The sequence below is a fragment of the Sturnus vulgaris genome, chromosome 5 (assembly GCF_052056855.1).
Source record: "Sturnus vulgaris isolate bStuVul1 chromosome 5, bStuVul1.hap1, whole genome shotgun sequence".
Lineage (NCBI taxonomy): Eukaryota > Metazoa > Chordata > Aves > Passeriformes > Sturnidae > Sturnus > Sturnus vulgaris.
The window spans coordinates 28,567,789-28,589,466 of record NC_142247.1 but is presented as its reverse complement, the minus strand read 5'-3'; the positions used below and the strand labels follow the sequence as shown (position 1 = coordinate 28,589,466).

Here is a 21,678-nt window from a genome sequence, read left to right as displayed (position 1 = left end):
GGTTCATTGTGACTTTCTTGGCCTTCAGATGGGGGTTTTAAACATTGGAAGTACTTCTATAGCCTTAAGATGGACTGTGCTAACAGCTTGTTCATAATAAAGCAGTCAGCATAACTAAAATAGCCAAGTCTTTCATAGTTACTGTTACTATGACTTACTGCCAGCCTTCCCACATTGCAAAGAAATCTGTTTTTCAGGCTTTTCTTCCTTAAATTCCCCATGGCTTCCTACCCTTTTTCCTATATCAATAACATCAGTTCACTTATGACCAAAGTGAGTTGCAGCTGAACTTCTTTCACCCATCTCTTCCCATGCCATTATCCCTCATGCCATCCCATCTCCATACATGTTCCTTGTCCTGAAAGAGCAATGACTCTGAACTTAGTACCAAAAGCAATGCATGTCCTGGCCCCCATCTTTCACCTCAGAGAGACAACTCTGTGCTGGTGCTGGAAGTTGTCAAAGACAGGCTCCAGTGATGCTGTGAGCTGTTTGGCAGAGTGAGCTGTGCAGTTGCTGCAAGCATCAACATCTGGATGAATAAAGCAGCCACTGAGATGAAGTCACCTCTAGAAAAGCCTTGGACAGTAAGGGCTCAAAAATCAAAATGATACGAGCAGAATGGCTTTATTTTGACTTGACATTTCACAGAGCTTGAGATGATCCAGGACTGAGCTCGAGATGATCCAGAACTGAGCTCACACATACACGTAATTCTGCCCAGCAAAGGTTTCACCAGTTCAGCAAGCCCAGGGTGGTTATGGGCCTTGTCGTGTTAACTGGGGTTAAGCAGAGATCAAAGCAAGCTGGCTTGGTTTTAATTGCCAAATTCAGGTTCTCTCACAGGCTAAAATGTTCCCATTTTTACTTCAATCTGAGTTAGCCAAACAGAGCTCAGCACATGCAATTTCTAAGGCCAGTGTGGGGAGGTAATGAATCAAGGTGCTGCTTTGCACAGGTTGTGGTTCTCTGGGAAGATGCCTGCTCATTCGGAAAATGACTGGCAGCAGTTGCCTTGACTCACACTCTCTTGTGAAACTGTCAGAAAAATATGGCTTACGCCCCCAGTACCATAGGCTGTTGATTTCTCTCAGCTGCTGGTTTTGGTTTCCTGCTTTTTAAGCTTCTCAGGAGCTGTGAGTATATTGCTTTTCTTTTCATTTTTTGTTTAATACTGATACCTTGGGGTTTTTCTTTGGTGTAATGAGAGCATCCTGGGTAATTTTGGACACAGCTACTGGCTAAAACCCTGATATTAATTTTTTTCCATAAGAGATGCATTTAAGTTCATCTGGGAAAGAAAACAATAGAAGAGAAACCTCTTCTAAAATGAAAGAATAAGCTGTTCTTTAAAAGAACTGGGATTGAAGGAGCCTCTGTTTCCCAACAGGCAGAGATATTTTCTATCAAGTATGGGTGATTCAGCTAAGCTAGGAAACAGCTGTTGTCTGACTATTGTGATAAATGTGATTCGTGCTAATTAAGTTATAACTATATTAGCAAAATTGTATTTAGATCAATAAAAGACAATTGTTACAGAGTGAAGGGGGGAGATGGGTGAGACAGGGCAAAGGAATCTTCCAGATGTTGGGAGTCGAAGAAGGATGTTAGAAGGGAATAGTAGAAGGACGTAGGTCTGACAAGCAGCATCTAGAAATAGAAAGTTTCGTCCTTGAAATGGGCCAAAATGGGATGATTCCAAGCATGGGACTCAATTAGAGTCTCGTTATGGAAAACATCTGCTCGGTCACGCAGTGCACCTGTGCTACCTGCGGGTCACACCTCGGTCACTGAGGAAGACGATGAGCCTTCATCGGAAATAAGACCCTCAAAAGGATGAGAGACCCCCTAACCCATTAGTAGAGCATGCGCTGTACACACAGTGACGTAGATTTTAGGAATAGAAACGAGGAGGAGTTTTCTAGAAACTTCTGTAGCCTACAGTGTATGCGTGGGATTGTTAGCCTGGATGCTTTGGTAGGTGAGGAATGGGAGCCACTCCCCGTATCCCCGGTCGGAGGGGGCCCCTCCCCGGTCGGTTTTGCTTGTGCTTTGTAGGAACCTCAATTATACTAAATTACTTACTGCCAAATTTTGTATATTCTCAAATATGTGCACTTTGATTGTATTCATCTCCAACACTTTAATTGTATTCATTTATAATTGTTACTATTAAATATTTGCTGCTACATTTAATCTTGTTGCTTGATAAATTGGAAAAATAGAACATAATTCATAACACTATCATTACTTTTTTGCTCTATATGCATCATGGCTTGGAGTCTGTTCTGAATTAAGGGACTGCTCCATGAACTCTGTGTGCCTTAATTCTGCTAGCACAGAAAGTAAACGTGTAACTTTTAGGTGTCTAAGTAAATGATTGGATATAACTCAGAAATTATATACCTGAAAAGGGAGCTAATTTTTAATGTCATCTCTGCTTTTCAGTCCCAGTTGTAACATCAGTAGTTACAAACTGAAGAAGGTTCCTGTATTATTAAATCTCTAATACAGGTAAATTCACTTAGGCAAAACCCCTTCTCAAACACCTACTCCAAATGCATTATAAATTATAAGAAATTAAACGCATGGTATCAAAAAAATAAGTAAAGCCAGAGATGCACTTCTTGTTCTTTGTAAAGCTTATTGTATAGTAACTTTCCATAAATGTTTCATTCATTGATGAACAAGGAGGTCCTGGCAAATTCAAACATGAAAAGGGAATTTATAAAAGGTGGAATCAGGGATGGTTAACCTGAGAGGAATACTGAGCCACTGTTTGTCATACAAAGATATGTCTATGAAAAACCAAAATCCACTTGTAGCTGAACCTGAGAAATTATGTCAAAAGCAACAAGATAAAGTTCCTGAGTACACAAGTAGCAAAAGCAAGGGGTTTTTTTGTTTCCCTTTCTTCCCTGATTTCAGGACTTCAATGGGAATAATTTTGGAAAGTGTCGGTCCTTTTCACTGCACCTCATTTCATCTCAGTCCATTTGGTTGTAGTCACTGAATTTCCAAATTTTCTGTTTTTTTTCAATTGCATTTTATTGCATCATATCTCCTCTCCAGAGTGTTCATTACACTTTATTCTCTGATTTCAAGATTTCAATGAGGATCAATTGGGCAAGCTTCGGTCCATTTCCCTGCACTTCAGGTCATCCTAGTCGCTTTTATTGTTTTCAATTTGTTCCAGAATATTCTCTCTCTTTTTTTTAGCATTTCATTCCTTCAATTTCTTCTCCTGTCTCTTTGTTTATCTTTTTTCCCTAATTTTGGGAAATGAGGTGTGGTGTAAGGAGCGAAACTTGCCAGAATTATACTCATTGAAAACTATACTCATTGAAAATTATACTCATTGAAATCCTGAAATCTGGGAATGACATGAATGGACAGGAGAAGAAAGGGATGAAATGAAATGCTAAAAAATAAAAGAAAAAAATCTGAAAATATCAAAATGGACTGGGATGGTATGAAGTGCATGAAAATGGACTAAACCTCACCAAATTGCTACTCCTTGAAATCTTGAAATCAGAGAAGAAAGTGAAATACACTGACTACAGTAGACTTATCATAAAATGAAATTCAATTTAAAGAAATAAAAGAAAATTCAGAAATGAAGTGATTGTAATCAGAGGTAATGAGATTATGTGAAGTGCTTCCCTTTGCATGTCTTTTGGAGTTGCAACATCCCTGGAGATCTGGGCTTTGTGGCTTTCCCAACCCTAAACCACAGTATATACTTAACTCTAAGCAGAGCAGTAAAAGCAGCCCCTTGCCTAGGTGCCCAGAACATGAATTGTGCCAAGAAGAAAGGTGTGGAGGGAGAAGCACTTGGGTTGTGGGGTGTTCTTTTTTCTGAATGAAATGGACGAAGCCTGTCCAAATGATACTCACTGAAATCTCAAAATCCAGGAATGAAGTCAAACAAAAAGACAGGTAATGAAAGTGATTAAACATAACACTATAAAGAAAAAAGAGAAAATTCTAAAAATAAGCCAATGGAAGGACATGAAATGCAAGGAAATGGACCAAACCTTGCTGAATTCCTATTCACTGAAATTGCAAGATTAAGTTTCCTTACCTGAAAGGAAAAACTTTCTTTCAGAAAAGGGAATGAAATCTTGAAATCAGAAAGTGGAATAACCAATCTGGAGAGGAGATATGATCCAACAAAATGCAATTGAAAAAAACTCAGAAAATTTGCAAATGGAGTGACTACAACCAAGTGGACTGAGATGAAATGAGGTGCAGTGAAAAGGACCGAAACTTGCCAAAATTATTCCCATTGAAGTCCCAAAATCAAGGAAGAAATGGAAACAAGGAAACAGGAGATGCAATGGAGTGACTACAATCAAATGTAGTTTAAAGGCCTGAAAGTTGTCAAAATTATAGTAAATGAAATCTTTAAATCAGGGAACGAACTGAAACAAATGGATAGGAGAAGAATGGGATGAAATGAAAAGCTAAAAATTAAAAAGAATTCTGAAATAAAGTGAAAACAATAAAATGGTTTGGGATGACATGAGATGCATGGAAATTGATCAAACCTTGCTGAATTGAAATCTTGAAATCAGAGGAGAAAGTGAAACAATCTGAGTATGGTAGACATAATAAAATGAAATTCAATTTAAAGAAATAAAACAAAATTCTGAAATGAAGTGACTAATCAAATGTAATGAGATGACACGATGTACTCTGCTTTGCATGCATTTTGGGGTTGCAACATCCCAGAAGGTCTGGGTTTTGTGTTTTTCACAAGCCTAACCTGAAGCATAAGCCTAAACCTAAGATAGCTGGCTGCTAGCTCCATTTCCTCGCTTACATAATGTTTTTAATGGAGCTGTTTACTCAGTTATGATAAAGAATCTACACGTCTTGGTGCAAAGGGCATTAATGAGCACTGATACCATAATTATGACAAAGATATAGGTTGCCAACGATCTCAAATAGAGGTTAAAATAGATAAAGAGCTAATCTGGAGACTCTATTTCATTCCAGGAAGTGTCTAGCTATGATCTTTTTCTTCAGGCAGAGGGAATTTTTAACAGGAAGCATTTTGCTGCTGTTTCCATGCCTTAGAAGGATAGTCAGGGATGCTGCTTTTTCATAGTTATGTCTTCAATTCAGTTACTTATGAATAAAAAAATTTTAAAAAAAGGAAGCTAATCTGGCTAAAAAGAGAACTACATTTTCCTCCTGTGCTTATGACTCTCAGGAGCAGGCAAAATACCCTCAGGTGATTCAGTCTCCTCATAGGCAAGTCAAATTTCAGGTTTCAGCAATAATTCTCTATCTTTTCACTCCAACTCCTCTTCTCCAACAGGCTTGGAGTTATCCTGTTTCTGATGGCTGCTGAACATTCCTGGCTTCCCTGGAAAGAATTCAAAGCAGCATGTGTTCAGCCCATCTCAGAAAGAGGAGACGAAGAAAGGCATTATTTCTGAAGTACACTTGCTGTTACCATTTCCTTACAGTCAATAATGTAAAAGTGACTATCTCTGTGCACATCACTTTCCTGCTGTCTTGGTGGCTCTGATTGCTCCAACAGTAAGAGTAAAAATATTCATGTTTTGGGAAAGTGGCACATTATCTACTTTGCTGTTCAAGCATGTGCTCAGTGGTGCCACAGCGGTTCTTTCAGCGCACGCTGTTAGCTCCTGCCTCACTCAAGCTACACACACGTTTTCAGCACTGTGAGCATGTGCTGTCACTCAGCTCAGGATCCCTTTTCTCCCCTCATGCTGCCACTTTTGCACAGCTGGTTTGTGTAGGATAAACTTGTGTTAGGTGGCCTGTACCCGTGTGACACAGTGTGACAAGGTGTGCAGACACGTGCCTCTCAAACACCATCTTTTTGTGTGCTTGCCTTAGGCCAGGGCTGGCAGATGCAGCAGCTTCTACAGAAACAGAAGAGCCATGCCAAGTCTGGGCCCCTGCTGTGCCAGTCTCTCCAGAGGAAGCGTAGCAGGTATCTGCCCCCCACACATTTAAGACTAAACTGTAGGGGAACTCAAGCACCGGACACCAAACACGAGTAACCACCTGAGCAAACTGAGACCTCACTTTTGGGCTCAGACTGCCAATGCGAGAGGGGCAACTCACCTTTTGTGGCAAAGGGTAGCAAAAACCTTGCAGGCAGAAGTGACACTGCAGTTTTTCCTTAGTTTAAAAAGACCATGAACGCAGGTTCAGTGCACTTTCACGAACTTGGATGTTTGCTGTTGCTAATTACTAACGTTGCATAGCCCCACGGTCAGGCATTCCATGTGGCTGAGCACATGGGCGGTGGGAGGTCTCTGAGAGTTGGGTACATCCTGCTGGGCACGTGTGACAGCAGGCTGACAACAGATAGTTCTCCAACCACCACAAACCACTGCCAGATTCTCCTGGCAATCTCTGGAAAACAAAAGACATCCCTGGCTTTGTTCACTAAAAAATCAGCACAAATCCCCTCAACATCAATGCTCCTGTTTTACTCACGGGCACCCGAGGAGCTTTTAAGGATAGAAATCAATGATAAGCCAAAGTAGTGACTGATAGAGAAATCCAAGGGGAGGAGAAGAGCAGTGGGAAAGACAACGTGGTCTGGACAGCAGACTGTCAGTGGCAAAGGTACTTGTGGTGACAGGCCAAGCTTAACTGCAGAAGAGGACACAGCTGCTGCTGACAGGGCACAAATTGACAATTGTTTTGTCAAACAAGTCACGATCTCTCGAATTCTTCCCTTTTCTCTGCAGTCCGTGAAGGTAGAAGATGATGGGCAGAAGAACTTAAAGCGATTCTATTAAGAATTTAACACCAAAAAATAAAGTAAAACTATTACATCAAAAATAAAACGTGCATATGTCCCAGCACCTTTTATCCAGATGATACTAATGCACCAAACTGGAAATACTCAAACATACAATTTTGATGATTTAAACCCTCTGTTAATCATTTCTGAGAGAACAGTATGCTTCCTAGAGTACAGAGTTTATTATTTTCCTATTTTCATAAATAATGCAGCGTCAAGCTCTCATTAACAATTTTTCATGGTTTTAGCTGCACTTTTTCTGTCAGAATAAACAATGACTTGAATACAAGTCAGCATTTAGAAGTTTTTCTCAGTGCGCTGGAAATAGAAGATTGCTGTGTGTTACTAGTGAAATGACAGTGAAATGGGGGTTGTTTATATTTGATTTTTGTGTGATGCTCCCAATGGTAGCTTATGCTTCACCAATCTGAATGTGCATTGGAACTCAGAATGTGTATTTTATAATTTTGTAGGAATAGAAAACCCTCAAATAACTTTTGATTTGAAATATTGGCACAGTTGTGCTCACAGATGAATTAATAACAGTGGGAGCATATGGAGTGAAATAGAAATCAGAAATTATGGAAGTGCATGCAAGACTTTATTAATGGGCTTTCAGTTTGTCAGCTACCTTTGGAGCTCCATCCCAAATGATCTGGAGGTTACTTTTGCCAACAGTACTTGCTACACTCTCACAGCAACCACATGTAACAATCTTATCTTTCTGTGCTCCTTTGTAATTGTGTTTTTGCGTCAACAAAAATACTCACGCTCTTTTAGTCAAGAGGTATCCCTAGAGGAGGTATCCAGAGGAAAAAGGAAGGATCAAAGGTGGTGGCTGCAAGGGAAATTGAAAAGGAAAGTATTTTTGTGATTTTTAAGCTGACCAAAAGATCGGATGGATGCTGAAAGACATCACAGTGCCATTCAGCTGGTGAGTGGTAGGGAAGCGCCTTGGGAGGTGTTGGGATCTGCTCCTTTCCTTCTGATGGCAAAAAAGTAAGCTCCTTGACATAACCAGCTTCCCCACCTGCACAGAAGCAGCAGCTTCCTAAACCTGCTGGAATCCAGGTTCCCTGGGAATAGCTGTGTGGCCTGGCACCTGCAGCTCTGAATGAGTTGTCCCTGAACGCCAGCAACATGCAGGGCTGAGCTAGCCATGATAAATGAATGCTTTTGAGGTAATACTTTAAAACTTTATGTTGAGTTGCTTAAAAAACCACAAAAACCTGAAAATTTTCAAGCCCATGCCACAGATGGAGATGACAAACCTTAGTTCTCCTATGGACTGAACACAGGCACTATGTATGTGAGGAATTAAAGCCTTTCTGTAGCTCCTTTCTCATTTGTGTTATTTCAGGATAAAACATATTGGCTCATATCCAGAAAGACTGAAAGGCCTAATAAAAATCCTCAATTACTTTATTTACTTAATTACACTTTATTGCCTATTTCAAAATCAAAAGCTTTTTGATTTATGTTCACTATGTTTGGACTTATGGCCTAATACCTGGGATAATCTTTGCACTCAGAATTAAAAAATCAGCAACTATTTCTAATGCTATCTGTTTTGCTGTGCAAGTCTTTTGATACTGAAAGGCACCTCCTGTGCTGGCAGCTTTGTGGCAGATGGATCCTGCCACCTGCATGCACCTGTGGAAACAGAATCCACATGGGTTCCCACAAGCACACCTTGCTGCTTGTGCTACTGGAAGGAACAGCAGCAGAGGGAAAAGCTGCCAACCCCAGCCAAGCTGACTTCCATGGTCTCTGCTGTGAGCTGCCACTGATCTCGCTGTCTTCTCCTGGCTGGTTGCTCTGGGAAAGTGGCTTCAGACAGACCCTCAGGTCACAGGTGCCACCTCCCAGTGTCACACAACACAGGAATTTTCAGCCAGAAGCATAACGGGAATGGAAAGGCTGCAGGTCACGCAATAAGCCAAATAACAACAAAATTTGCCACCGAAAAGCATTCAGAATGCAAATGCATCCACATCTCTCATTTGTTGCTGAGAGCTGATGAGAAAAAACCCTCTCTCTCCACAGGAGCAGCAGGCAGCAGCAGCGCTGCCATCCCTGCCAGAAAGGCAGGCTGTAAAAACCTCCTCTGAGAGAGAAACTTTCATCTTCTGCCTCTGCCCTACAGATTACAAAGGATGATTTCTCATAAGCCACAAAATCAGGAGGTGCACGCAAAAACTTTCGTGAAACCCCGCTATGATTTTTCCCATGAGAGCTGGTGGAGGAGGCAGCAGGCTCAGCGAGAGCAGGGTAAGGGCTTTGTGTCATCCTCCAGCTGCCACAGGCGGCCTCTGGCCAGTCCCCAGCTCCTCACCCTCTGTCCCCAGGCAAGGAGCGCACGGGCTCTGCTGGAGTATGATTTTAGAGCCTTAAGGTGGCAGCACCAGACAGCCCTCAAGGCCGTCCGCAGCTCTGGGAGGTCGGCAAGGACAGAAGCACCGAGGGCTGCGAGGCGGCAGCGACTGAGGACGGGGCAGGTGAGCAGAGAGGCACAGGAGGGTGCGGAAAGCTCGGAGCTGCAAGAAGGAAAGGGATTTCGGCCCTGATTCCCTCAAGCAGGCTGGGCTTGGCTGCAGTCAGGATGACGATGTCTGGTCTTCACCTGAACGTCAGGTTTGCAGGCAAGTAGGAAAAAAGCAAGCAGGGAACTAGAAGAATTGCAGTTAGAAGTAAAGCTTTGATGACTCGAGTCTTTGAGGCTCTGGCAGCTCTTTCCCAAAGGCTTCAGAATGCAGGCAAGTGATCTACACTCCCCTGTCCTCCGGGATGTGGAGGGAGGGATTGAGGCACAGCTCCCTGCAGGAACTGGATGCAGAATAAACACCCGCTGCTGCTTCAATTCCCCAAGCTACTCTGGACAGTTGCACCAAAGCCCTGCAGGTGTGCTGGATTTTGGGATTAAAACCACTGCTAAATATTTTCAGGGAGTCACGCAGTCTGACTGTCCTAACCTGTCATACCACCATGAACTGCTGATTTTATAGGCAAGGTGGAGACCGAGTCTTCTCCAAATGGCACAGCGACAGGGCAAGAGGTAAGTCACAAGCTGCAACAATCAGAACTGTGACTAGATACAAAGAATCGCTGCTCCAAGAGGACAGCTCGGCACAGGAACAGGAGCCCAGAGATGCTGGTGGAGTCTCCACCTCAAAGGTTTTCAAAACTTGACTATCCACAGCCTCGACCAGGCTAGTATAGTTCTGAGGCTGACCTTCACAAAGCCATCAGGTTGGACCAGAGACCTTGAGAGGTGCCTTCCAGTCTATTCTATAACAAGATTTCTGGAGAGCTTTAAAACATAAATGTGGATGACAAGTAAAAATTTGATGCATGATCCTTTTTGTAATAGTCATGGCTTCTGGATGGGGTTCCTGATCACAGGCACAGTTTGAATTCTAACTTAATTTTTTGATCTAGAGCAGGTATATCTTTGCAAACACTGCAGAAAATTTCTTCAGTTTTGGAAAAGAAAAAAACAAATTTTAAAGAGTCTGAAATAAATGTTCTGATTCTGTAAAAGAACAAGAAGGAAGAAAAAGAGAGAGAGAGAGGCAGAATTTCAGGACCTCAGACCTGCCTGGATGATGAGGGCATGTGATAGGTCAAAAATCCAGCTGGAGAAGTTGGTGAAGTATAACAGCACTGCAGTAGACACCCGATCCCAAGGCATGAGCCTGGAGGTACTGGGGCTTCCTCTGCTGCCTGAGGGACAGGGACCAGTTACAGATACCCTTGATCCCATGTCAGGGTGAGAGGGAGGGCTCCTGCTTGGGCTACAGCTCCAAAATAGAACCCTTGAGTTATGCCACGACAAATCATGACAAACAGGTTGAGTTACCTGCAAGCAACACAGACATGCAATACACAGATTACCTGTAAATAATGTGAAAGATGGAGAAATGCAATGACAGTTTTACAGTACCCACAGTCAGTGGAAATGAGAATGGAAGTGTCTCCACCTGTTCAAGCCTGTTATGAACCCTCTTTGAATCAGAGTGCCACAAGACTTTCCAGAATTATGGAGATAGTTGTCTGCTCTGGCAATTGCAAGAGGCTGCAGCAGAAATCAAGCTCAAATACTTGCTGTCAGTTGAGGCAAAAGGGAAAAGAAAGGGAAAATACAGGAGTTGCCATGTTGTGTGGCTGTGAGAAGCTCATTTCAAGGACGAGCATATTGGAAGCTGTGGCCTGAAGGTACAAAGCCTGCTTACTCCATGGAAAGGTTTTTTTTGTTTTATGTACACTGCCTGTTTGCCAAACAGAGGCACAGTGCCTTGTGGGACACTTTGAATTGCGACATTTTAGTTGCTGAAGTGACCCCTGAACTCGTGGCGGACCTTAGCTGTGGTTTCTACTACTCCCACCCAAGGTCATACAAACTGGTCAATGAACATTTTTCTCCACTACCAGAGATTATGTATTTCCAGACATATGTACAGGCTTACAAATCAAAAAGGTAAGGACACACGTTCTTAAAAACTACAAATTGGTATATCCTTAATGCACTTAGTGAAGAAAAGGGTAGGTCAAAAAAAGGCTGTGGCTCCTTTGTAGGGGGTTGTGGCTAACAGACATGAAAAGGCTGCTGAGGCAAGCCCCTGACTTGTTCTTCCTCTTGCATTGTAAGGGACAAGAAGCTCCACCAGGTCCTGCATTGCACACTTAGTTGCAGACTGGGAAAGGTTGTTTAGGTTTTTTATCAACTACTCCTAAAGTCCAAGTAACTCCAATAAATACTCAAAATAAGGGGCGAATCTCATTCTCTCTCTCAGCAAAAATGGTAAATACAGATTGCACAGACTTCTGGTGTCTGTCTCAAGCAGTTCTTTCAAAGAAGTCAAATGAAACCCTAGAAAATGAACATCAGCTGTTGTGTTCAGGTTTCTGTGGCATGCCTCCGTGACTGGAGGTAGAAAACCAAAATGAGGAATTTATGAAAAGGGACTGATCAGCCCTGGTGACCTGGCCAACATTCCCCCTTGAAGCACAACAAAGACTATCCCCTATTTGGAACAAGCACTTGGATGCAAAAAGGGTTTTCTATGATAAAGAGTGGATTTCAGGGCCGTTGCTGTGTAGTCTAATGGATGCCACAGAATGGATTTGGTATGGTATCCACCTGGACTGTTCTTCCAAAACTCCCACACACGCAGCCTCCCACAGAAAAGGTCAGCAGCAGCAGCCACCTCCACCAGTGAGGCCCTCAAGTGCCTTTCCAGTGATCTTAGGGCTCTTCTGATGGCCTGGCCTTCCCTAGAAGGAACCTCAGGAAAAAACCTTCCCCGACTTCTACTGACCTGTTATTTCTCCATGACTCTTTCACACGACTGGGACACTTGTAAAAGGTTTCCTCACCTTTCCTTATTGTTCATGAGAAACTGTGGATCATAAAACTGCCATGCTCAGCTCAGGGGTGAATCCATCCAGCGTGGGTGGTGGGCAGTGGTTGAGGCCAATGGGCTGTGCTCCAAAGCAGAATTTGTCCCACTTACTGGCAGTCTTACAGTCACTGTTGCTGATTAGTAGTGTTCCTAATAATAATTTGTACATCTTTTGATCCATTAATCTTCTAGACAGCAACAACTTTGCAGAGTTAAAAAGATGCACCTTCTTTCCCTCTTCTGGTGCAGCAGACCACAGACTTGATGTTTGCTAAGTCCATCTTTCACATTTGTCATAAGGAATGTTTACACTTTTGGTGTAAGAGCATCTTTTCCAAGTCTTTTATGTTCCTGTGGCAACATGATGCTGCTGGTTTTAGTAAAAATGAGTGGTGCAGCTGGAGTCAGCCATGAAGACTGTAACCCTCAATGTCCTCTTTAAGGCTGCAAATGCCCATTTCCATCTCACAGCTCTGGAAACTGTTTCTTCTCCTGGCACATTTTCCTGTGATGTAAAGCCAAGAATGATTCCCACTTGGAGCAGAATCAAACACAACCCTGGAAATCTGCTTAGATGCTACAAAACTGGGCCGTTCTGTATGGCCTCTGCTTTTGGTTGCTGGAAGTCTCCATCAGCAGTATTACAGAAGCTTGGCTTATTTTTTGCAGAGTGCAGCTCTTTGGCTTAATACCCAAATGGGCACTTGTATTTTTGCCATCTATCACCTGTACAGGTAGTGATTCGTCCTCAGAAGTTTCAGCCACAGCAGGACACCAGGTGAACAGAGAGACTGCAACATCCACTTCATACAGTGACCTCCTCACCTCGGTTTCCAAAGCAGCAAAATACTACAAAACCCAGGAGTGTTACATTAAATTGGTCCTTGTTCTGCTTACAACATGGTGCTTTCTTGCCTCTTTGAAATCCATTGCCACCTGCCAATTCTGAATTTCACAGTACAACACTAAACAGCAATTTGTCCACTTTTCTGTATTTCTCCTGACTACAAATGTGAACCGTGGGATCTGCCTTACGTGCAAACTACTTCAACTCCAAGGTGATGAAAAAGTGCACAAGAAGTAGATATTGTTATGACCCATAATCCAGGTTGTTTTAATTACAACAGCCTTCAAAGCAATGTGTTGCTGTAAGGCTAAGGAGTGGTGAATTAACATAGCAACAGCAATGTCCTCAAAATAATCAACAATTTTTAAGTATCTAGTAGTTCCATTTCTCTTCTGACGAGGGAACCCAGTTCAGGTGGGCAAGAACTTGGGTGAAAGTTCAATTAAGTTTTTGTCATAGAAATGCAGTGAACTGCACAGACTTTCATTTTTTAGTAAAACCATGAGAAGTGGTGACATTTCTTTGATGAACTGGCTTCAGCTCAGAGGACTCTCACTATACATTGCAAATTTATCCTTACACCACTATTTTTATTTTTAGTGTAAACACCTCCCAGCTCTTTCCCCAACAATTTCTCTGCCATTCTTTGCTGCTTCTCAATAAAAGATGTGGCACTGAAAATAAGCAATTTCAATAAAATTCAGAAAACCATTGCCATGCTGTATTCTCAGCCAGGAGAGATACAGCACACCAACCTCCAAACCTCCTGTGAACTCCAAGTTTGGCTGCCAAAAGCCAAACAATCCAAAAGCCCCTAATGCAACAGTATTTGCAGGTAACCTGCCATGCTCATGTTCAGTAGCACATGCAAGCAGGTTTTATCACGAAGAGGAGAACATGTCAGTCTGAATCCTGAACCTCAGCTAGAGGGGAACATTTCTTTCACAGGGGACTTGCTATGAGCTAGAAGACCATTTTTCTTTTTCAAATTATTTGGATGGGAGTTAAGTCCCTCTGGGGCTGCTATGAAATATCAGCATTTCTAAAGCTGGCCAGGTAAGGTCAAAACCTTGAAACCACAGTGTTAACTGAGTTAAACAATAAATTGCAAGAAACCTCTGGGGGATGAAGAGGGAAGAGAAGCAATCTCAGCTCTCAGTATTGCCCTGTGGAAGAAGCCAGCAAACAAGCAATGCTTTCCTTCCAGTTCAAGCTAAACACATGAAACAGGAAAACACACTAAATAGGAAGTGGGATCTACTTAAGAAATTAAATCCTACAATAAGATTCCAGAAGCAGCACCCTCTTCGCTCCCCAGCTGGATGACAGAGTAAACCTTCTGGATTCCACCAGAAGCAAACAATTAAACAATCATCTGTAGGGACAACGACAGCAACTGTTTCACTGACCTTTGCACTCTATGGATAAACCTCACCCTGTCCTTCAAAGCTTTATGTAATAGTTCCTGGCTGAATAGCGTGGGTCAGGTGAGGAGCTCTTGGTATTCGTACGGAGCCGATTTTTCAAGTGACATGCATTAGCCAAGCTCTCTCTGGGCCTGCAGCAAGGCCAGGAGAAAGTACCAAAGTGTTATCAGTCACCCAGAATTTTCTGATGATTACTTTTGTCCTCTACCTTTATTGACTAAGTTCTCTGACTCATAATATGCTGCCAGAGTTCCATCTTAAAAACAAAACAAAACAAAACAAAAAAACTAAACCCAAACAAAAAACTTGTTTGTTGGAAATATTTCACAGCCAGGCAAGAATTTCATCCTGTTTCACAACAGGGATTTCTAACCCAAAGCTAAGATTGCAACTACTCTTTCAGCACCTCATAGCAAAGTCAGTAAAACCACATCTTTGTTTTTTCTAGATCTGTAACTGAACCTGGATTACCTGTACTCTGTTCTTTTTCACGTAACTTTTAATAATTAAAAAAAAATTCCACAGCAATGGCGAATTATTCATCCTCAAACATCTAGATACCCTGTTCTACTTCCAAAAGTATGATATTTACACTTAATTTTCTTTATTTTGAGACAGAGGACTGCTTCTTTCAGTCATTCTGGTAAGTCAGGGACTAGATCAGACAAACCAATGCTGTGTCCCTCTACCAAATATTTCTGTCACATCTAGGACACCCACTGCACTCAGGACAGCACAGGTAATTCTCAATGTAGTAACTCAGTTAATAGGCATGGTAATTTATAAAGTTTATATCCAAGTCAGTTGCCAAATGTTCCCCCTTTAACTGTGCCAGTTTAAGGTATTATCTTTCCTAATACACATTTTAATGTACATTACTGCACATTAAATAGTCAAAATACCAGAGCTGTCATTTAATTGCCCATATCTCAACAAACTTTTGGTTTTTTAAATGCATGTCCCATCAAAAATGTACTTCTTTAGCTTGCTATTAGCTGGACTCCCTGAACTAGATGTGCACCATTCTTTAGCAGATACTGCTGAACCACTGAATGTTTTTTATTTCAATACTATTAAACACCGTCAGTTTGTCTTGTTCTAAGCAATTCAAAAGGTTCAAGAATGTCATAATCCCAAGTACAATTCCCTCTCATACCTTTGTGGTACTGATTAACGAGGTTGGCCACTGCCTTCTGCAGCAGCAGCTGAGGTGGCTTTCTCCTGTGCTGCACCATCCACAGTGGTCTGTGCCTCGGATTTCCAAGCATGGATTTCACATGCAATAAATACATACAACAAATGTATCGATGGGCAGCTCCTGGTATTGAGATCTGCTCTGTACACATCCCAGGGTCTCCACCAGCTCCTGCAGGACTCCCTTAATCCTTCTCATGTCAACAAACAGCCTTTGCATGTTGAATCCATTCCATATTCTTGACGGGAAAATATATTTTTCTTCAATGCTGTGCAGCAGCGCTGACTCACTCTGGTAAGCTTGGAAACGCTGCTAAACCATCACATTCAATTCCCACACATTGGTATAAGTCTCTTTCAAGAGATCCCGGTGGGAGTCAGCAGAGAGAAACACTTTGAAAATGAGCTGCCTTATCCAAGCTCTCGTTAGTTCATTCCTCATCCAAACAGGTAATTCCCAAGCGGGTGCCAGGCCACTCACTCTCATCTATACATAATCTCTTTTAAGGTTTTAAGGCTCTGCTGCAGGTTATTTCTTTTCCACAAATCCTAAATTAGACAAAACTTCCAAACCTTTTTTTCTTTCCAGTTTGGGGTATCCACGATGTCAAGCTGTTAATTGCTTTTGCAGGATGAAGCAGGTAAATGTTTTATATAGCAGCTTTCAGAATCCATTCAGCATTTTGTGTTTTCTCAGCCAGAAGAAATTTTTATTTCCAACAGGATTTTATGACTCTTGTGGATCATTTCCAAGTTCTCCCAAGAAGCCCTTAACGCATTGTTTAAATTCCTCCTGGCTCTGTTTTGGAACCATGACAGCTCTGGTTTCTGTAAAGACTTGATCACCAAGCACAATCCCACTCTACTGGAGAGCACCCCTCACCTCTGATCCCAGCACTGGGGGAGTTAAGCCACAGCTGAGTTGAAAGATTTTAAGCACTTCCCACTGAGAAATACTTCCCATGGAGTCGATTATGGTACCATTTCTTTATTTGCTCTGCACAACTCCCACTACTTTCCAACCATGGTGCACGAGGAAATATTGAATCTCTGTACTTGCCACAAGCTCCCACATGGAAAATCTCCAAGGCTCCCTCCCAGCTACCCAAAAGCCTTCTGCCTCTGCTCTGACACCACCCTGAAGAGCCAAAATGAGTATCAAATTCAGTAGTTCCAGGACACAGTTCTGCTGTCACAGTGCTACACACAGAGTTGACTCTTCACCAACATAAAATCAATGCAATAACAGGAGCTCTTGTTTTTTTTTGAATAGGTAGAATAGAACAGACACTATGAAAAAAAAAACAATTTTTATTCAGTTGAAAAGAAGTCATTTACTCAATCACATTAACTATGCTAAAAATGACTTTTTTCTGACTACACCAGCAGTTAAATATTGTCAGCACCAATTCATGACACATTAGTGACATTTATCACAACAGGTCTATTTCTTAATGTAAAGGACATACTAACTTCAGTAGCTGCTACTGGGAAAGGAGTAAGCAGAAGGCTGCCCTTTCTTTCCAAGTATTTATGAGTGAGAGTAGCAACTTCTAGAAATAAATAACTGCCAAATCATCTCCCAAATCTTTAAATCGATCTTTTAAAAATAGAGTTAAAATAGATATCTTAATATGAGCTATCATATTTTATTTTTATGTGCTGAATACTCCAAAATGTGAGTAGTTGAGCAAGCATCCAGTACATAACTTTTAAAATAGTTCTTCCCTCCCCACAATATCAACCCCATTTTTTTTTTCATCCATGTCATGCTGGTTAGATCCCTATCTCTAGTGGCTTCCCAGTAAACACCACACTGTTTGATATCACTAGGATATGCTACCGTCCTATGAGTGAAAGAAGTCAGTGACCTGGTGAAATACCACCAACTCACAGGAACAGAAAATTCATCCAGTCACTGGCTTGTTAATTCTGAACATCAAACAAATCCTAAGCTTTAGTTTTTCAAAGCCTTTGTGGTCTTCCTCTTGCTGGGCCAGTTCAGAAGGTCATCACTGAAGGCAGAACCGATGAAGGCAAAGAAACCAAAAAGCAGCAGATAGTACTGTCTCTGTCCTTTTAAACAAATCAAGTTCGCACAAAACAAAAGGAGACAAGGTTAAAATGAAGTTTATTAGTTTTTTTGGTTTTTTTAAGCTTTTTTTATATAAAACTGTTTGTGAAACAGCTATTTTTATTCCCATGGCAGAGTGACCCCTGAAAGATGCACTAACCCCTTTCTTAAGGCCTTAACAAGAAAAAAAAAGGGTTTTTTTGTTGTTCCTAAAACCCATGTTTTAAAATTGCATAATTTACCAAAAAAAAAAAAAAAAAAAAAGAAAGAAAAGGAAAAAAAAAAGAAAGACCCCAAATAACCATATAGTGTAGGCTGTTACACTGACATTCCCTCTTCCTTCTTTAGGAAAAGCAAAAACATAAAATAAAAAAAGGGCCAAGTGGATTTACCCCAATCAGTTTGAAGATACATTGACTCCATCAACATTCAGACTTCCTTTTGTTCCCCAATCTGGCAGGTAAAGCATGTCTTCCTCTCACCTGCCTTCCAAACTGAAGGCAGCTTCTTGGAATGATCTGGGGGTCACGTTGTTGCCACACAGGGCAGATACTCCCTTCCCACACCAACGAGGTGTATGGGACCTAGCAAGCAGCAGCCACCTCTTACTTCATGAGTCTCATGACCCAAGAGTCTGCAGATGTTGTTCAAGCTTACATTGTTAATAGTGTCTCTCAAAAATGGAAACCTCCCTACCCCCCAGACAGAACTACTGACACCAAATTACCTGCAACCATCCAAGCCTTCCTCCCACACACTGCAAACAATTTATCAGTATTTTATTTGCCTTGCAAAATTGAATTTCATCAGATGTTGTGAGAAAGAAAGCAAGAGGAACAGAGACAAGTCCTGTTTGGAGTACGCCCAGTTTTGCTATTCTTTCCCACAAAATGTTAGGCTACACATGCCTTGCTTTAATTTCGGATTTAATATTTACTTTAGCTATAGGTTTCTTTTTAAATTTATATGGGGTTTTTAAAATTTTAATCAAAAGCATCAAAAGGGATATAGCGCACCTTTCATTTAAAACAAAGTCTTTCAAGACTAAAAAATAGATCTTTATATATATATATATTTATCCCTCCCTCTTTAATTCCCCCCACCTGTTTCCTTTTTCCCCCTCCCCTCCCCACTGTCACTATGGAGATTGTGTCCATGGAAACAGCTGGTTCAGACTCCTTGGTCAGATTCTGTGATGTCATCAGTCTTGAGTGTGATGTAAGAATTTATGAAGGAAGTGCTGGCATTGGCAGGCACGTCGAGAGGGGGCATGGCTGCACAGTGGGAGAGATTCCATTCAGTCATGAATGTCCACCGCTTTTTATCTCAACAGCCTAACCTGAAAAATAAAGTCAAAATAATATTGGAATGATTCCTTCCCTCCATTTGCAAACAGGCCCCTCAGGCTTTGGAAAAACCCACTCTGCAGCCACAGCAGTAACACCAAGAGCTCTTCAGCTTTGTGGACTAAAAACAGATATACACAATGGTGAGTAGTTCATAAAAGCTAATCCATGTGATAAAAAGTCTTAGTTTAACAACCTGCAAAAAAAAAAATTAAACGAGCCCAGTTCTGAAGAAGGTCTGGGATGACAGGATGATCCGTGCCACAATGGCACAGCACTCTTACAGAACCTCGCCCTGCAGCAGCCAGGCAGGAGCTCACTCACCTCATGTCCACTCCTCACATCAGCTGTGAGAATGGGAAACAGAGGGGCCAAGCACATCCCAACATGGTGACAGCTCCTGGGACACCAGGAAGGACTGCACCCAAATATTTCCCTATGGGTCACGTTGCCACCATCCAATGGTGGTTTACAGCAAATATGTAGCAGATAGTGAAACTAGTATCAGAATTACAGCAGTCCAGGAACCAAACCTGGGAAATGGCCAGATTTCACCAGCTAAAGGTAAAGCTGTGTGTGGCTAAACTAACTGAAGGGCAGGTGATATTTATTTCTGATGCTTCTTTGGTCTAATTTTCATATTATGGAGACAGTTCATGGAAGGACTAAGCTTGTGGTGTCTTTCAAGAGAAATGTGGAAACGTCCAAGTGCTTGGCACATGTTCTCCCTGTCCAAAAATTCACCGAGGTGAGAAAACCTCAGGAGATTGCTAAGTTGGTGGAGGCTCAGTTCAAAAGACACACTACAAAGTTAAATTTTAATTTCTCTAAGTTACGGTTCTCATTCTTAATCTGCATAGAGAGAAAGCAAAGCTTGAAATAACGTATTCCTTTCTTCCCATTTCCCATAACACAAGTGAGCCTAACAGCAAGTCATTTATTTAGTAAAGTTACTTACTTTGATATGACTTAGATAAATCCCTTCGTACCAGCTAGTGAGCTTGGGAAAAGCAAAAACACCTTGCACCGTAAGGGATGCACATGGAAAGCAGTTAACGGAATTAGAGGTGTGCCTGGGAGCAAAGTAACACCCATGTTCGTTTGTAGCTGGCAATTAAACTGCAGGAACCCTAACTAAGTGTGATGCAGAAGTCAATGCTGCTCTGATCATCAGCACACCAATTAGATTACATCCCAGCAAGCCCAACTCTTGGCTGCAAATATCCCCCATCCAGGGGTGCCAGGCTGAGTGAGCAAAGAGTCAGGCAAGAACATACAAAAACCAGACGAGCACCAGCTGAAGAGGAAAGGGGGAGGTTCCTAGAGAGTTCAGGCAGCTGCCCTTTGTGGTTTCATTATTGCACAACTTTGAGCCCTCGCTGAAGGAGTGTCAAGTCCGTGTTGCTGCCTCTGGCTCCTGTACAACTGCAGCTTGCCCATGCCTGGAATTGGTCCAGAGCATTAGGCACTGGCTCAGGGAAGAAACAGGCTCAACACAGAGAGAGTCCTGCCTCGTTCCTGGACAAGATCCAGAGCACCAGACTCGCTCTCACAGTCACTCTCCAGATCTGGACATAATCCAAATGTTCTAGAGGCAACTGGCTTAGACAGAGAGAAGCAACAAAGACAGAATACACTGACTTGCCTGGATGTTATCCAACATGCAGGATTTTTCTTAACTTGCTAGGCCTGGGAGTGAACCAAGACTAAAACAGCCCAATAATCTCACAATTGAATATCCAGTGTATCTTACACTAAGGCCAGTAGAAGTGCAGTTCCAGTACTATCTGGACTGCTACAGAAGTCCCCTAAAGTTCTTTAATTACCACAGTAATACAACAAAAATATGTTTTGTTAGAATTGGATCTTTTAGATTTACATGGCTTTTATTTTGGAATGCAAGATCAGGTTGGAATTGGAGAACCCAATTTTTTAAGATATTCTGAACATTGAAAGGCGGTGGCTAAATAGGACTTTCTGGTAAGTACTACTTGAGGCAAAAGTGGATTTGGAAAGAAATGATGACTTAAGAGAGCTCTCTAGAGCATACAGTGAATACAGTGCAGAGATTCCACAGCCTGCAAGATCTTAAGTCAAAACATTCCTAAGATATATAAAAAAAGAACTAGCACTGGAAAATAATGCAGGGAAAAAAACTGTATAAAGGTCTGTGGGACACAGTAATGTTCACCAGTACCTTAAAGGAATGGCCCAAAAATCACCAGACTTCCCTAGTGTTAAACAGCCAGAAGAGGCACCTTGGCTGTGGGACTCTTGTCCTGCTTTAACATTATGAATTACACTGCCTGTCACACCTTAAGGAAAAGAGAAAAGCTTAAAGGAATCCCAGTGACCTTTACATGGAAGGAGAAAGCTACTCAAACATCAAATACTGTTAAATACTATTTACATGGTAACTGTTAAAACAACACTCCAAAGCCAAGAATGAATGGTATTAAAAATGAAAAGTCACAGAACACAGCAGAGCTAAACCAAGTCAGCAGTCAGTCTACAAAAAGTGTTTATATGGGACACTACCTGTCTTCTGCTACTGCACCAAAACCCCACAATCGTCCAATTCATCTCTCATCC

General features: G+C 41.8%; 2 protein-coding genes across 6 annotated transcripts in view; both read right to left on the bottom strand.

Annotated features, from left to right (window-relative positions):
* CYP2D6 (cytochrome P450 family 2 subfamily D member 6) overlaps positions 1-16,807 on the bottom strand; it is a 31,215-nt gene extending 14,408 nt beyond the window's left edge. The window contains exon 1 of the mRNA XM_014882670.2: positions 15,629-16,807. Within this exon, the coding sequence (XP_014738156.2) occupies positions 15,629-15,818 (190 nt within the window). The 5' untranslated portion in view covers positions 15,819-16,807. The remainder of the gene's footprint in view (positions 1-15,628) is intronic.
* A 152-nt stretch (positions 16,808-16,959) lies between these two features.
* Positions 16,960-21,678, bottom strand: part of TCF20 (transcription factor 20) — a 131,430-nt gene continuing 126,711 nt past the window's right edge. For all 5 annotated transcript variants that reach the window (XM_088165230.1, XM_088165234.1, XM_088165231.1 and 2 more), the window contains one exon: positions 16,960-19,079. Coding sequence is in view for 1 of the 5 variants with exons in the window: in XM_088165229.1 (XP_088021355.1) it covers positions 19,062-19,079 (18 nt within the window). In the remaining 4 variants the exon portion in view is untranslated. The remainder of the gene's footprint in view (positions 19,080-21,678) is intronic.